Source organism: Notolepis coatsorum (genome assembly GCF_963971535.1).
Source record: "Notolepis coatsorum genome assembly, chromosome: 3".
In the NCBI taxonomy this organism is placed as follows: domain Eukaryota; kingdom Metazoa; phylum Chordata; class Actinopteri; order Aulopiformes; family Paralepididae; genus Notolepis; species Notolepis coatsorum.
The window spans coordinates 161,382,633-161,400,750 of record NC_140167.1 but is presented as its reverse complement, the minus strand read 5'-3'; the positions used below and the strand labels follow the sequence as shown (position 1 = coordinate 161,400,750).

Below are 18,118 nucleotides of genomic sequence, written 5' to 3'. Positions count from 1 at the left end.
GGGAAAGGCAGCTGTACTCCCAGTGTGCGCGCCGCACAGGTGAAGCCGTGGAGTCTCTCCTTGAGACGGGCTCGAATGATGTCCTCACGGTAGATCCCACACAGCAGCGGGGTAGACGGTTCTCTGCTCCAGCAGCTTGGTCAAAGCAACAAGAGTAATAATAATCCTGCCGGAAAGTGGCTCTGCAATCACCGGTGTAAATCCTCCGTGGTCACGGTGGTTTCACAGTTGAACTTGACGTTAATACTATCCTATTTGCACGCGGCTATAAGTGCTCTATGTAGACGCACAATTACTCACTTCACGTGGTCTTTGACTCGTAATGAAGGCTTACTAGTAAATAGCGAACGATACGTTGAACAAACGTATTAGGATAACACGACTCTATTTTGGGGCAATACGAGCCCTACTGCACCGCACGTTGCATAGTGGGTGAGACGTCACTTGGGTAACTGAACAAGACTGAACTCCAACTCGAACTGAAAGGCGAACTAACTCAGTATTCACCTACGCCATATTTATATGTACGGGGAATAATCAAGTGCCAGCCTGCTCACTGTCTCGTAGCCCTGGGCAGAAGCGGGCATGTTGAGACAAGTCATGTCGGTAGCTTTCAAGTCGGCTCTAGGGGCACGGCACTGGCGCTGGTGGCACGCCATCCAATAGGAGAATGAAATATTATGGGCTATAGTAGGCTAAAGGGATATTCCGTGTATATGTACAAAGAAATATACAAGGGATATCAAACGATATACAAATACTATTCAATATATATCAATCAATAAATACATATATTCGGTTTAATCTGACCCTTTGTAACAGACTGCTTTACACCAAACGCATCCAGCCCAGGACACACAGACTGCTTTACACCAAACGCATCCAGCCCAGGACACACAGACTGCTTTACACCAAACGCATCCAGCCCAGGACACACAGACTGCTTTACACCAAACGCATCCAGCCCAGGACACACAGACTGCTTCCCCTTAAACCTTTGGTAATTTTTTGATTATATATTAGATTGGATTTAGATTATTGGATTATCTGATTATATATATTGTAACTGTATTTATTGTAGGGCAAAAATAACTGAGAGGGCATACTGTTATTGTTTGTAACCGACCTCAAACGCAACGGCACAGACAGGAAGTTCAGAGTTAGCCAAATGCTAGGGCGTATTTATTTACAGAGTCAAAAGAAGGATAAGTACAATAATCAAACAAATAGGGAGACTGCCTTCGGCAGTCATCTGCCGCTCTGCAGAATCCTCCTGGTGATAGTGGTGGGGAATTGGCATGTGACGTTGTAGCGGCTCTGCAGATACTCCCAGCAGATAGTGGTGGGGAATTGGCATGTGACGTTGTAGCGGCTCTGCAGATACTCCCAGCTTTCGCTCAAGGTGGAAAACGGAGAGAGAGAGAGAGATATCAGAAACAGTCCAACGAAACACAGAGGCAGTGTGGTTCCCTCCTCCCTAGCTGGGTCCAGAACCAATTGACAGTGACAGTCTTCAGTGTTTCTTCAATACATACAATCAGAATAATCCAGAACCAAACGATAGTGACAGTCTTCAGTGTTTCTTCAATACACACAATCAGAATAATCCAGAGGGGTTTGGTTCCACTCACCCAAGCGCAACGCGTAAAGCGGGCAAAACGTGGCGCAGCTCCAAACGGGGAACAAGGTTCTCAACAGCGGTTCTCCACAGAAAGGTCCTGGAGAGAAAGTAGACCAGGAACAGCAACGGGGAAAAGAAACGGGGAGGTCGTGGTACTCGGGGGGTACATCTGGGGGTCCCAGTCGTGCTCGCTCACGCCTTCTCTCCCGGAGGCGTCCGTCGATGCGGATAGCGAGGCTGATCAGGCCCTCGAGAGAATCGGGCTCCTCTTGGGTCGCGAGCTGGTCCCTTACTGCGTCGTTGAGCCCCCTCAGGAAGGTGAGACGAAGCGCTTGATCGTTCCAACCGCTCTCCGTTGCGGCCAGTCTGAACTCCAGCGGGTAGTCTCTGACACTGCCACTGTCCTGCCGGAAGGTGCCCAACCGAGCTCCTGGGTCCTGGCCACGTGCTGGGGGGTGGAAAACCCTGCGGAGCTCTGCCACGAAGTCTGGGTAGGAAAAACAGAAATCAGCCCCCATTGCCCAGGAGGCAGTAACCCACTGTGCTGCTCGGCCCGTGAGCAGGTTAGTCATGTAGGCTACTCGGGCTCCCCTTGAAGTGAATCGGCTGGGTTGATGACGAAAAACCAACTCGCATTGCATGATGAATGTGGCACAATCCTCGAAGTTACCATTGAACAACCGTGGTTCGGAGAGACGGGGCTCCCGAGGTGCGGGATCGGGAGGCGCGGGGCCTGCCACGGCTGCGGGTGATGCTCCGGCCGAGGCTCCTGAAGTAGGTGGGGTTACAAGCAAGGTGTTAACGGCTTCACTCAGCGCTTGTAATTGGTGGAGAATATTAGTCTGCTCATACCCCTGGGTAGTCTGCTGGGTGGCCAGAGTGTCAATGGCATCCAGAATAAGCTGGACCTCGGCCCGGAGGTCCTGTAAAGCAGCCGCAGCCGCACCCAACTGTTGGGTGTGGTCGTTGACCAACTCGATCTGGACCGCCAACGCTGCCCTGACCCTGTCTGTGTCGGCTGAGGTCGTCATGGTCGGGTCGTAATGTTATGGTTTGTAACCGACCTCAAATGCAACGGCACAGACAGGAAGTTCAGAGTTAGCCAAATGCTAGGGCGTATTTATTTACAGAGTCAAAAGAAGGATAAGTACAATAATCAAACAAATAGGGAGACTGCCTTCGGCAGAGTCATCTGCCGCTCTGCAGAATCCTCCTGGTGATAGTGGTGGGGAATTGGCATGTGACGTTCCAGCGGCTCTGCAGATACTCCCAGCAGATAGTGGTGGGGTATTGGCATGTGACGTTGTAGCGGCTCTGCAGATACTCCCAGCTTTCGCTCAAGGTGGAAAACGGAGAGAGAGAGAGAGATATCAGAAACAGTCCAACGAAACACAGAGGCAGTGTGGTTCCCTCCTCCCTAGCTGGGTCCAGAACCAATTGACAGTGACGGTCTTCAGTGTTCCCCACAACACACAATTTAGAATAATCCAGAACCAATTGATAGTGACAGTCTTCAGTGTTTCTTCAATACATACAATCAGAATAATCCAGAACCAAACGATAGTGACAGTCTTCAGTGTTTCTTCAATACACACAATCAGAATAATCCACAGGGGTTTGGTTCCACTCACCCAAGCGCAACGCGTAAAGCGGGCAAAACGAGGCGCAGCTCCAAACGGGGAACAAGGTTCTCAACAGCGGTTCTCCACAGAAAGGTCCTGGAGAGAAAGTAGACCAGGAACAGCAACGGGGAAAAAACAGGCAAATGCAGTTGTATTCCAGAACGACCCGACATCGATAGAAAAAAGGTCCAGGTATATAAAGCCCTCTGGGGCGCTGATTAGCACGCACATCAGGTGCGTGATGGTAATTGATACTTAACCTAGAAGTGTGCGTTAGGCAACGGACCAATCATCACAGCACCCCAAGAAGCGTGTGGCGGGGAAAGAACCAATCCTCACACATACCCTCATCTTGCATCTTGCATATATGCACATGTCCAGAGTTAATTATATTGTTATATGGTTTACACTGCCTTTTTTTATTCTATTTTTACTTCTCCACTGTACTATAATTCTATGACCTGTACCATGTCTTCTACTACCTGTACCTCCCCTCCCCCCTCCCCCATGCTGCTATGATGCCTGAATTTCCCCAAGGGGATCAATAAAGGAATATCTTATCTTATCATATTTCCTGTCACTCACTGTCCTATCCCAATAAAAGCAAAAATGCCCTAAAAACCCCAAAATTTTTAAAGAACAGCCACATCCGTGAAACGTCCGCTCCTCTCTCGGTTCTTCCAGGTGGAGCACGAGTGTAACTGCGACCGGCGGCGCTTCGCCCAGACCCAGCTGGAGGCAGTGGCCGAGAACTGGCGGTGGGACCGGGCGGCGCTGCTGTCCAAAGCCCGGGTCACCCTGGAGGAGGCCCGGCACGCCTTTCAGGAGGAGGCAGAGCGCCAGCGAGACCGTGGCCACCAGCAGGACATCTGTTCACGTCTCAGGGACAAGGTCGGTGGGATGCGTCACGCGGGTTATTCTGTCACCGCGGTAAACGGGGCGATGGAGTTCAAGTTTCATGCTTGCTTTTATTTGTCACGTATAAAGTACATGTACGTTACAGTGAAATGCTTGGTTCTGTATGAGCCTCCTGAGAATGTGCTTCATGGAGTAAAAAAAAGGAAGTAAAAGAGGAATAAAGTCCATTTTCCAACACTACAAATATACAAACCTAAGTACAACTTAAGTACAATGAAATAGAAATGCAGACAATGAAATACAAAATGCAGACAATGAGGTAAAAATTCAGACAAAGAGGTACAAAACGTTTTTTTTTAAAGGCAAAATGAGGTATGGATGTAGTGCAAATCTCTTTAATGGCATTCTATGATGGTGCGACTCAGGTTAGTCGCCGTCGGTTTCGCTCAGCAACGATTGTGCACACTTTTAGTTATTATGTTTGTTTTTACTACTTTTTTTATGGAAACATCACTGGCGGGGACGTCACTTATTGACCTAAACTCCGGACTCAAAGAGGAGTTTAGAGACACTTTATGCCTAGATTGGCCACCGGAGATCAGGCGGGACAAGGACAAAGTAGCCGGCAGGAAGAAACACAGAGGGAAGAGAGGAGGAATCAGGCTGAGGTTAAAAAGATCTGCTTACCGCCCGGCAATTCCATCCATCTTTCTGGCGAATGCACGTTCGTTGGAGGGGAGGATGGACGATTTGAGAGCGAGGGTCCGATTCCAACGAGATATGAAGAACTGTAACGTTATGTGTTTCACGGAGACATGGCTGAAGCCAGCGACTCCGGACCATAGCGTCTCTCCCTCGGACTCCTTCACCGTCTTCCGAGCAGATCGCACGGAAGCCTCCAGTAAGAGCATCGGCGGGGGGGTATGCCTTCTGACCAACAATAGCTGGGTTAATCCCAAGGAGGTAAAGGTACTCTCCCGTTCATGCTCGCCGGATTTGGAACATCTGGCCATTCAATGCCGCCCATTCCACCTACCCCGTGAGTTCACCGCCGTCATTTTGACTGCAGTATACATCCCTCCCCAGGCAAACACCGCCAGGGCTCTGGCGGAACTGGCGGAGCAACTCAGCATTCATCAGATCAAACACCCAGACGCAGCCATGATTGTAGCCGGCGATTTCAACAAGGCAAATCTGAAAAAAGTGATGCCATCCTTCTTTCAGCACATCGCCTGCTCCACCAGGGGAGGAAACACGCTTGACCACTGCTACACCCCGTTCAGAGCCGGCTACAAAGCTGTACCGGCTCCGCCACTAGCGGGGGCGACTAGCACGTCCGACCATGACTCCATTTACCTGATACCTGCCTACAGACAGAGATCACGTGACGCCGTCGTGTCACGTGAGGCAAAAAAATGGTCTGACCAATCAGAGGCCACGCTGCAGGACGCTCTCGAGGACGTTGACTGGGGGATGTTTCAAGGAAGCGCCAGTGACGTCAGCGAGTTCGCAGACACGTCGTGAGTTTCATAACATCACTTGCCGATAGTATTGTCCCCACAAAGAAGGTGCGGGTGTTCCCAAATCAGAAGCCATGGGTGGACAGTACTATCAGAGCAGCTCTGAAATCTCCCACCACTGCCTACAACCTGGGCAGAGAGTCAGGAAACATGGAGGAGTATAAGGCTACAGTATATACTCTGCGCAAGGCTGTTAAACTTGCAAAACAGACGTATGCTGACAAAATGGAGACACAAATGGCACAGAATGACACAAGAGGCTTATGGCGGGGACTGAGGACGATAACTGACTACAAAGTCAGCTCAACTCTTTCTACGCTCGGTTTGGTGCAGACAGTGGCGCCGCTAGCTCAACGGCTAGTGACGTCACTGGCGCGCCGGCTGTTGTGGAGAGGGGGGGGGCATCCGCGCGGGGGCGGGGACGCTCTCTCATTGTCGGTACACAGTGTGAGAAGAGCATTTATGCAGGTGAACACCAGAAAAGCTGCTGGCCCAGATGGATATACTTAAGTCCTGTGCTAACCAGCTAGCCCCTGTGTTCACCACCATATTTAATCTATCCCTGGCGGAGTCAGTGGTCCCTGCCTGCTTCAAGATGTCTACCATCATCCCTGTACCAAAGAAAACCTCCCCAACATGTCTCAATGACTACAGACCGGTGGCACTCACCTCTGTGGCCATGAAATGTTTCGAGAAGCTGGTCAAGGATCACATTTGTGCCTCCCTCCCCAGTGATATGGACCCTATGCAATTTGCATACAGGCCAAACAGGTCCACCGATGATGCGGTCTCCCAAGTACTGCACAGCACCCTCTCTCACCTTGACCGCCAGAAGGGGGGCTATGTGAGACTGTTGTTCATTGACTACAGCTCAGCGTTCAACACCATAGTCCCCACCAGACTGGTGGACAAGCTGATCGAGCTGGGTCTGAGCTCCGCTCTGAGCGCCTGGATACTGGACTTTCTGAGCGAAAGGCCCCAGGCGGTCAGGGTGGGGGGTCAGACCTCCAACACCATCACCCTGAGAATCGGGTCCCCCCAGGGCTGTGTTCTGAGCCCCCTGCTGTACTCACTATACACACACGACTGTGTGGCCAAGTTCAGCTCCAACTCCATAGTGAAGTTTGCGGACGACACAGTGGTGGTAGGGCTGATCTCGGACAATGACGAGAAGGCCTACCGGGAGGAGGTTGAGGTACTGGAACGCTACCCTCACCACCCCAACAACAGCCTGTTCATGCTGCTGAGGTCAGGCAGACGCCTGGGAACACCAGCTACTAGGACAGAGAGACTTCGGCTCAGCTTCTTCCCCCAGGCCATCAGAGCCTTGAACACTGAACTCTCCACACACAAGCACACATGAGCACACACACGACACACACACTGTACACGCTCACACACTAGCAGCCACTTTAACATGAGCAAGCACACACTCATGCTGCACACGCTCACACTTATGGCCACTTTACAAAAGGAAAGGTCACTCTATATACCTTTATAGTATAGTATAACTTGAGATTGTATAATATAGCATGTACATAAAGACCCATGTCCTACCATGCTCTGTAAATAACTTATGTACATATACCGATATGCCCTACTCTGTCTACTTGTTTTATTGCACAATGTCTTTCTATTGGATTTTATTATATGTTATTACTATTGTATTATGCACATCGTTGCGGGCAAGACCACCCGCATTTCATTGTATACTCGTATGCCGTGACAAATAAAACTCTTGACTTGACTTGACTTTAATAAATAGATAAATATGATGTAGTGTTAGAGTGTTTAAAGTGAGTGTTTAAAGTGAGTGTTAAGGTGAGTGTTTGTTTAAAGTGAGTGTGTGCATGTGGATGTGTGTGCGAGTGTAGATGGATGGGTTGATGGAGACAAGAAATATTATTAATATGAAATAATATTACTAGTATTTCCTGCAACTTGCCCACTGGGATAAACACAGTGTGGATGAAACATGTGTCCAATAAGGTAATAATGGCTGTGATGCTTCAAAAAGGTTTGCACACCTTTATTTGCTCCAGGTTCTCAGAGCAGACATGTACAGACTTGAATATGGAGAGAGTTACTCCTGGATCTCACTGGTCTTCTTGATTTTATTTTATTTGGAAAATTAAGAATACACATGGTATGCATACAAATTCATCAGGATTATGCAAAAAATAAGTTTAACCTATTTCCATTGCGGCCCTTAGAGCATGGCAACAAGCATTGTAGTGGGAACGTGTATGCAATGGTTGATTCCTTGATATCCTACAAATATCACATCACAATAAAAAAAAACATTACAATAATCATAATAAAAACTATTCAGGTCAAACAAGAGCAGACATTGGGTTGTAAAGTATCTGCCTCAGGAGCCTGGGACTCTTATCCTAACCGGCCCCTCATCCACTTCTTTAGCTGGACTTTAAAGTTAGTCAGTGACTGAGCAGTTTTGTTGGTATTCGGAATGTTGTTCCATTCTTCACTCCCTGTGTAAAGACATGTATTTCTGCCTAGTTTACTTTTGTAGGAACTTTCAGATCTGCTACACAGGCCCTGGTGTTCATGTTATGAGTAGGGATGCACCGATCCAACTTTTTCAGTCCCGATGCCGATACCTGGGCTTTGGGTATCGGCCGATACCGAGTAGAGTACCGATCTGATACCCATTGTTCAATTAATAAACTGTATGCCTCACTGTGTGGAAGAGACTGGGATCATTCTTTTGTGCAAGGCAACATCAGGCTTGACTTAAAACATTACTTTCCTAACTTGGTGAAACAAAATGTAACAAATTAACACATAGATATAAATGTACTGAATTGTTATTTATTATTTTATTTATTATTATATTATATTATTATAAAGAATTCAAAAAAGATTTAAGAAAATTCCGATATATATTTTTTCCGAAACCCGGTCCAGCTATTTTAGTCATATCGAGGCCGATATCCGATATATAAATATCAGATCGGTGCATCCCTAGTTATGAGCATCCCTGACATGCTGAAAGTACCCATTGCAATAATTTGGACACTTGTCCTGCCAGAATTGTGTACACCAGAATCAGTCTGAGCCGTTGAACAATATTTTATCCTTGATGTGGACATGTACACACATTTGTCTCGGCAGAACTCCTTCAGGGCACCATGCGTTATTCAACGGTCTGTTGAACGAGGCGTCTCTAAAACGTCCACTTAAAGGTGCGGTGTGCAGTATCGGAGGAGGGGGGTTTGTTTACAGAGCCGGCAAAATACATTTACTGTAATTCTTAGAATGATTCTATCTTATGTCATCATGAATAACAAAATAATGTTTTGCACTGGGGACCAAACATGAGCCTAGAATAATGTGTGTTAACTAAATTGCGGGTCCTGCCTTTGTAAACAACAGCAGTGAAACTGCAGTGAAACAAAACTGCTCTCTCTCTCTCTCTCTCTCTCTCTCTCTCTCTCTCTCTCTCTAAAATGTATTTGTAAGGCCCGACAACACACGTTAATGTCCCCATGGGCCGGACACGTCTTCTTTAAACAAGTCAAGAAGAAACATAACAATAAGTCAAGAACAAAACAAGAACACCATAAGGTCCAACAAATTTAAAATAAATGCAAATAAATGAATGAATGCAAGCACTCCCAGACATGCCCCACACGAAGGTAAGGAAAAACTCACTAAAACCTAGCAATAGGGAAAAATGCACCACAGGCAGTGTGGAGGAGAGAAACATTAGAAGGGCCATTCAAGGGGGGATCTCCCTTCTTAGATGTCGGTGATAGTAGTGTTGCAGACTAACAGTTGGTAAGCATGCACTCATGTGTGTAGTGAAACACAGATGAGTGCATGCAATAGCAACTGAACATTTTGAAAAATTAAAGATAGAGCTGATAGCGATAGCAACTGAACATTTTGAAAGATTAAAGATAGAGCTGATAGCGAATCTATTTGAGGCACAGGGGCGGTGCAAAGAGGGTTGCGTCCTCCCCGTCTTAATCACGGGACGTTCAACACTCCGGTCATCGCTCCGAGACAGCCGGAGACAGGGAGATAGCGGGCGGCGCAGAGAGGGTCGCAACCTCCCCGACATCATCGCGGGACGTCCAGCACTCCGGTCACCACTATGAGACAGCAACTCACAGGGAGACAGGGAGACGGGACAGGCGTTAGACAGCTCGCGTGATTGTAGTGGGCAGACATAGCAATAGATACAAGTGGTAAGCATATGTGTGAATAGAGTAGATATACAGTATGAAGTAAGCATATTATGTGAATAGAATAGAAGTACTTAACCCAGCAATGAAACCACGTTGACAGACCACGGACAGAAGACGGTAAGGAGCTGATCCGTGGCCTCGTGGTGCATGTAGAGCAGTCTCTGCAATCTTGGCCAAGACCCCGAGACATCCATCACCTTGGTCAGCACTACGAGACAGCAGGCTCTCTCTCTCTCTCTCTCTCTCTCTCTCTCTCTCTCTCTCTCTCTCTCTCTCTCTCTCTCTCTCTCTCTCTCTCTCTCTCTCTCTCTCTCTCTCTCTCTCTCTCTCTCTCTACCCACCCTGCACACGGACTGTTTACCTCCCACCCTGCACACGGACTGTTTACCCCCCTCCCACCCTGCACACAGACTGTTTACCCCCCTCCCACCCTGCACACAGACTGTTTACCCCCCTCCCACCCTGCACACGGACTGTTTACCCCCCTCCCACCCTGCACACGGACTGGTTACCCCCCTCCCACCCTGCACACAGACTGTTTACCCCCCTCCCACCCTGCACACAGACTGTTTACCCCCCTCCCACCCTGCACACGGACTGTTTACCCCCCTTCCACCCTGCACACGGACTGTTTACCCCCCTCTCACCATGCACACAGACTGTTTACCCCCCTCCCACCCTGCACACGGACTGTTTACCCCCCTCCCACCCTGCACACAGACTGTTTACCCCCTCCCACCCTGCACACAGACTGTTTACCCCCCTCCCACCCTGCACACGGACTGTTTACCCCCCTCCCACCCTGCAGACAGACTGTTTACCCCCCTCCCACCCTGCACACAGACTGTTTACCCCCCTCCCACCCTGCACACGGACTGTTTACCCCCTCCCACCCTGCACACAGACTGTTTACCCCCCTCCCACCCTGCACACGGACTGTTTACCCCCCTCCCACCCTGCACACAGACTGTTTACCCCCCTCCCACCCTGCACACGGACTGTTTACCCCCCTCCCACCCTGCACACAGACTGTTTACCCCCCTCCCACCCTGCACACAGACTGTTTACCCCCCACCCTGCACACAGACTGTTTACCCCCCTCCCACCCTGCACACGGACTGTTTACCCCCCTCTCACCCTGCAGACAGACTGTTTACCCCCCTCCCACCCTGCACACAGACTGTTTACCCCCTCCCACCCTGCACACCGACTGTTAGAGCCAGTATTTAGATTTTTTTTTTTTTTTTTTTTTTATTATTGCAAAACAAAAATTATTAAAAGTCAGTACTCAACACATAATGCATAATGAAACTAACAGTCAAGGTGATTAAAATTACATGCAAGTACAGAAACAAGATAAAAAAAAGTCTATAATAACATTTTAACCGTATACAGTGTATATCCAGCGAAATTACAATTATATAAATGTTTATATAGAACATACCCCTAATACCTATTTTCTAAAACCCTACACACATATGCTCCAGCTCGAACCCCCCCCTCCCGGACCCCTCCTTGGATAGTACCTCCATTATCCCTCACTCCTAACAGACACCACCATTATAAGCTAGCTTTTATTCTCTCCACCACTTCTACCCACATTGACATTTTGGATTCGTTGAGACCCAGAATTCTTGCTGTAGATATTTCTTGATATATCACATCGAGATATGTAAGAGACCAAACTTTCCGGCAAATTTTTTCCGGTTGAAACCAGCGTGATGCGATCAGTTTTTTAGCTACTGTGATACCCGATAAGACCAATCTCTTTAGCTGTGGATTTACTGCAAACTCAAAAACATCATTTAAAAGCAATACAGAGGGGTGTACTGGTATATTCCAAGATACGAGTTTTGATAATTGATGGGTCACATCTTTCCAGAATGCCTTAACTGGTGGGCAGTCCCAATACATGTGCATAAATGTCCCTTCGTCTCCATTTGTACATTGGGTGCATTTTGAGTCTTGTTTCAGGCCCATTCTGTTCAGTCTTATAGGAGTCAAGTATGTCCTGTGAATATAGTTAAGATTGATTTGTTGATGGTCCGGGTTCCTTGATGTAAGACGGACATTTGCCCATGCTTCTTGCCAATCAAAGTCACTTTCCAGGTCTGGAATATCCCTCCTCCAGACAGTGTCTAGTTGAAGGGTTTCATACGAGGATGTTAGTAATTGATAATAAAAACCTGAAACAAAACCTCCCAATGTTTCTCTTTCATAGAAAAATTTGTGGTATCTGTGGTGTTCAACTGGTATGTGTAATGGAACACCGTGAGACCTCAAACATAGGCGTAACTGTATGTAAAAAAAGCCATGTGGACTCGGTGAGGTTAAACTTTGTGCATATTTCTCCATAACTACAGAAGCCCTGGTTATTAAAAATATCCCCTAATGAGTGTATGCCTTGCTCTTCCCATATAGGGAATCTTATAGGACGTTTTCCCATTAAGAGTGCATTGTTATTGAATATGGGAGTGTGATTATGCCATTTTTGAGGGTTAGGATATTTTTTTTGTGTTTCTCGCCATGTTCTGATTGCATGGGTAATTATGGGGCCAAATTCCCGCTCACAGTGCTTGATTGAAAGTTTAGTGTGTGCTATGTCCTTCAGTCTCTGTGGGGCTACTATGTTTTCTTCCAATTCTCTCCAAGATACCAAAGCCTGGGGATCAAACCATATTGTCAATGGTCTTAATGTGAAAGCCTTAAAATATTGTAAAAAATCTGGAACTGCCATGCCACCGTCTGCTTTATTTCTCTGTGCGGTGGATCTTTTTATGCGAGGTGGTTTGTTATTCCAAATAAATTTGTATGTGGAGGATTGTAATCTTTTCCAGTAGCCCTCTGGAGGAGGTAACGGTAGCATTGAGCTGATGAAGTTGATTATTGGTAATACATCCATCTTAACTATTGATACCCTTGCCTGTACTGAGTTTTTAAGTTTTGCCCACCTGTCCAGGTCGTCTTTGATTTTGTTCTGTATTTTTGTGTAATTGTGCTTCACCGTTTGCCTTATGGTGGGAAATATTTCCACACCCAAGCATCTAAAATGTTTAACCATGGGTATCGCACCTGGGAGGGTTGTGTCTTTTTTTGCTCGGATGTTAAGAGGAAGGAAAGCCGACTTCGGCCAATTTATTTTCAATCCCGATAAATCACCAAAGTTCTCTATCAACTTGAGTAGATGCGGCAATGTGGTGTTGGGGTTTTGCATGAACAATATTACGTCGTCCGCATATAAACTAATTTTATGTTGTGTGCCCTTGATTACGATTGGTTCTATGTATTGGGATTGTCTTATATATTGTGCTAAAGGCTCTAATGATAGATCGAATAGTCCGGGACTAAGAGGGCAACCCTGTCTGGCTGAGCGTGATACCGGAAAGATTTCGGAGATGAATGTGCCTGTTGTAATCATGGCCGATGGGTCCTTGTATAGTACTTTAATCATATCAATGAATCCTTTTCCTAACCCCATCCTTTCTAATACTGCCCATAGAAACGACCATTCCAGCCTGTCAAATGCTTTCATAGCATCCAGGGATAGCATCGCCTTAGGTGTAGTGTCCTCTTTGTCTGCATCTAGTACGTGCAGTATTCGCCTTATGTTATCATTGATCAGGCGACCTCTTATGAAGCCAGTTTGGTCCGGATGAACTAAAGACGTCATATGCTTTTGCAATCTGATGGCTAATATCTTAGAATACAGTTTGACATCGGTTCCGAGGAGGCTTAAAGGTCTGTAACTACCGCACTCAGTGGGGTCCTTGTCTTTTTTAAGAAGGACTGAAATGAGTGCGATATTGTGGTGTTTATGGAAGCTCCCCTCCTTGACTGAGTATAAGATCATATTTAGTAATAAGGGTCCAAATATGTCCCAACAAGAAAGGTACATTTCTGATGGGATACCGTCTTTTCCCGGAGCCTTACCGTTTTTCATTCCGGATATGGCCTTCTTGAGTTCTTTTAATGTGATCGGTGCTTCTAACTGTTTAGCGTCGTCCTCCGAAAGTTTAGGGAGAATAATTTGATTAAGATATGTGTCTAATTTGTTTTGATCAAAGGTCGTTTCTGAATTATACAAGTCGGAGTAGAATTCTTTGAATGTATCGTTTATTATTTTGGGGTCTGTTACAAGTACTTGTTGTTTTCTAATGGCAGTTATATCTGCAAATTTTGCATTAATTCTTAATCGCATGGCTAATAGGTGACTAGGTTTAGAACCTTGGAAATACTGCTGTTGTCTTGTGCTGCGTATTTGCATTTCCGATTTTTGTCTGTATATTGCATTGATCTCTGTCTTTAGAATGTTAACTTGATTTTCTAGTCCAGTAGAGTTGTTGTATTTTAAAGAATTAAATAACGTTGAGTAAAGCGTTTCCATTTCAGACAGTTTTGTGCATTGATTTTTGCGCAATATGGAGGAAAATCTATCCGTGAAATCCTTGATCATACCCTTTACCGACATCCATAATATTCTGGGGTCTTGCTCCGCGTTTGCATTATCCCGTAAGAATACTGTGAGAGCTTCTTTGAGTTGTGTAATAAATTCCTTGTTGTTAAGCAGCATAGTATTAAAACGCCATCTTGGGGCCCGGGAAGATAGTATACCAAATGTTGCTTTCAGGATTAAATAACAGTGATCTGAAAGCGCATTGGGTATCATTTCCACTTCATATTTATCAAATATTCTCGGGGATGCAAAGACGTAATCAATTCTGGATAATGTGTTGTGTCTCGCCAAACGACAGGAGTACTTTCGGGTCATGGGATTAAGTGAACGCCATAAATCAATTACCCCTGTAGTCTTTGACCAATCTTTTAATGCTTTAGATGAATTTTTTTGTTCGCTGGAAAAGGCAAGGTAAGATTTGTCCATCCTTGGATTCCAAATGGCATTAAAATCCGCACCTATTATATATGAGTACTCGGGATGGTTTAACATTTCCCCGGTTAGTGAAGTGAAGAAACCCACTTCGTACAAATTTGGGGCATATACCGCTGCCAATGCTATTTTCCTGTTATTATGTACAATCCTAGCTATAGTTATACGCCCCTCAGCATCCGACCATACCCCTTTTAATTAGATATTTAGTTTACGTCTGACGACTATGGCTACACCTCGAGTTCTCGTACCAAAAGAAGAGTGACTAATATTATGGTATATGTTATCCGCTAACGTATCTATGTCTTCCTCTAAAATGTGCGTTTCGCTTAATAGAGCCACGTCCACATGTTCTTTTTTCATCAGTGTGAGCACGCTTTTGCGTTTGTGTTGTTTGTTTATCCCACCAGTGTTCCATATCATTATATTCAAACTAGCCATAATCTATGCATGTTCTTGTGTAGTTTTTGGTAATGCTTCTGGAGTGCGAAGCTACAATAGATGTACATCCAATTAATGAGGTCCCGTTGAGAGCCGAGCTTAAAAACATATATATATACAAATAAAAATCCCCTATTTTCCCCTCGCCCAGAGAGTCGTACAGGCCTGTGTTCCAAAAACACATCCTCCGCGAATGACTCTCTCCCTTAGTCCACCGGATTGCCCAAACTGAGCATTGTAATCCTAATCTTCCTATGCTAATTGCCATAGGATCTAACATTTTCATTCTAATGCAATAGAATGTCGCTTTTGGTCTTGCACCTTCCCTTACTGTAATGAAATATTGTGTAAAATGAAAAAAAAAAGAGAATAAACTTTCATCGACATATTCATTTGAACCCTCTACTAACATGTAGGAAAGTCAGGAAAAAGGAAAAGATTGTAGAGAAATATTGACACCTTAATGTGAAGAACAATGGAAAAGAACAATGTAAGTTAAAAAATAGAGATAAAAAATAGAATAATAAAAAAAAAGATATAGATAAGGAATGAGAGATAGAATAATATTCAACGTGGAGAAGCCACTAGAACCGAATTAAGTGATTAGATACAATAGAAAAGCAGAGCCTTTTAGAGCTTCAATGTGCCAGTCACTACATCAGTGGAGTGATTACTTAAATTGTTAGAATAACCTTGTTGTGTTCATACGTTTAGGTGTGGTTGATTTTTAAAGTATTATTAAGGACTGATTGAACTTCAGTCAATTGATTATCTGCTATGTATATACACACCGGATGTTTAATGTTAGAGTTGTAGGCCTTCGTTGTCATGGTGCATTATATTCTAGAAGGTTGTAGAATATACTAGTACCAATAGACTGTTGTTATGTTCCAGAATGATCTAAGAGACCCAGGGCAGTCGAGCGATAAACCCAGAATATTCCAGATTGATCTTATTGCCAATGAAATGAACTTGTCTCCCCGGAGACCAGAGTCTGAAATTATAATGTATTACTGATCGTATTATACACAGTACGCATTGGTATAGACGGCCTGCATATCATCTGCTACTTTGATGAACACAATAAAAGTCATTCTAATACTGATATACACTGAGAAAGAGGGAGATGAATCGGCTTATCTGTTTTCAGACAATGTCGTCCTGACTTGGGGTATCTCCTCCATATTTAATCCAATAATCCTCAGCCTCTTTAGGTGTGCGTAATCCAATCCTGCGGCCGTCCCTTTTCATGATCGATAACAGCGCCGGATATGTTAGCCGTGGCCTGTGGCCAGCCTTGAACAATTTTTGCATCACCTCCTTGTATGGTAGACGTCGAGCGATGGCTTCTTTGCTTAGATCTTCGTAGATAAATATTGAATGTTCACCGTGTTTCAGCATCCCACGTTGGATGCGAGCAATTTTGATGATGTCATCTCTTATTGATGTCTTCCGCAGAGTAACAATGATGACTCTTGGCCCTTTGTTTCTTTGCTCCCGAGAACCGATTCTGTAAACTTGGTCCACTTTCGGCACTTTGTTTGTAAAGTTGTTACCCAAAATCAATGATAGCACTGTTGGAAAGTTGTCGTCTTCGCAATTGACTGCTTCATCAAGCCCTACAATGCGGATGTTATTTCGCCTGTGGTAGCGATGGGATTCGAGTAGCCTCTCCGTCGCTTCATCTTTAACCTCTTGTATTTCCCTACGGCATGCTTCTTTCACACTTTCTATCTCATTTGCCATCTCTGTCATGCCATTGCAGATGGTGTTTTCGTTCACTTTGACTGCCAGTGTAATATCTGTCACCGAATTCTCCACTGTCGTGATTCGCTCGGACTGTGCAGCGACCGCTTTCTTGACCTCTTCTAATTTAGCATCGATGCGATCGAATTTATCTTCGACGTGTGCTTTGAGCTCATCGACGTGTGCTTTGAGCTCCTCGATGTGTGTAATCTGTTCTTTCATCAGGTTAGTCAGTGTGTTGAAATCGGGTGGTGTGGTTGTACTGCTTGTTTCAGTTGGTGATATAGGTGCAGTGACGATGACGGTGGATTTGTTTGCTATTATCTTATCCAGATCAGCTGCTCTATCTCTCACAGAGCTTGTTCCTGTCGCTCCTGTTATGTTGACATCTATTGTCTCTCTGTCGGGGACCATAGTCGATGGTCCCGGTGTATTTTCCTCTTTATTCTCCTCGTCGGGGCTTGTCGCCAACGGATCCGTACCCGCGTCGCCTAGAACGTGTCTTCTTGATCGTGTTTCGCTCTGCGCCTCTGAAGTTGCCGTATCTTGTTTCTTTCCCGTCTTTCCCTTATCCTTACCCATGTTGTCTTTTGATATAGTTAGTAGAAGGTCTTATCAATACATACGATGTGGTCTAATCTCTTTTGGTATTGTCCAAATAATGTTTTTAAACGAAATTAACGTTGATGGGAGCGGAGCTGTTGCCAAATGCGTGCACTACATATTGCGCTAAACACGGACTGTTTACCCCCCTCCCACCCTGCACACAGACTGTTTACCCCCCTCCCACCCTGCACACAGACTGTTTACCCCCCTCCCACCCTGCACACGGACTGTTTACCCCCCTCCCACCCTGCAGACAGACTGTTTACCCCCCTCCCACCCTGCACACAGACTGTTTACCCCCCTCCCACCCTGCACACGGACTGTTTACCCCCTCCTACCCTGCACACAGACTGTTTACCCCCCTCCCACCCTGCACACGGACTGTTTACCCCCCTCCCACCCTGCACACAGACTGTTTACCCCCCTCCCACCCTGCACACAGACTGTTTACCCCCCTCCCACCCTGCACACGGACTGTTTACCCCCCTCCCACCCTGCAGACAGACTGTTTACCCCCCTCCCACCCTGCACACAGACTGTTTACCCCCCTCCCACCCTGCACACGGACTGTTTACCCCCTCCTACCCTGCACACAGACTGTTTAC

The 18,118-nt window shown here is 46.0% G+C and overlaps 1 protein-coding gene across 1 annotated transcript in view; it reads left to right on the top strand.

Annotated features, from left to right (window-relative positions):
- Positions 1 to 18,118, top strand: part of LOC311226038 (coiled-coil domain-containing protein 148-like) — a gene marked incomplete at both ends in the record, with an annotated part of 168,175 nt that overhangs the window by 26,475 nt on the left and 123,582 nt on the right. The window contains one exon of the mRNA XM_084311418.1: positions 3,928 to 4,134. Coding sequence (XP_084167544.1) covers positions 3,928 to 4,134 — 207 coding nt within the window. The remainder of the gene's footprint in view (positions 1 to 3,927; positions 4,135 to 18,118) is intronic.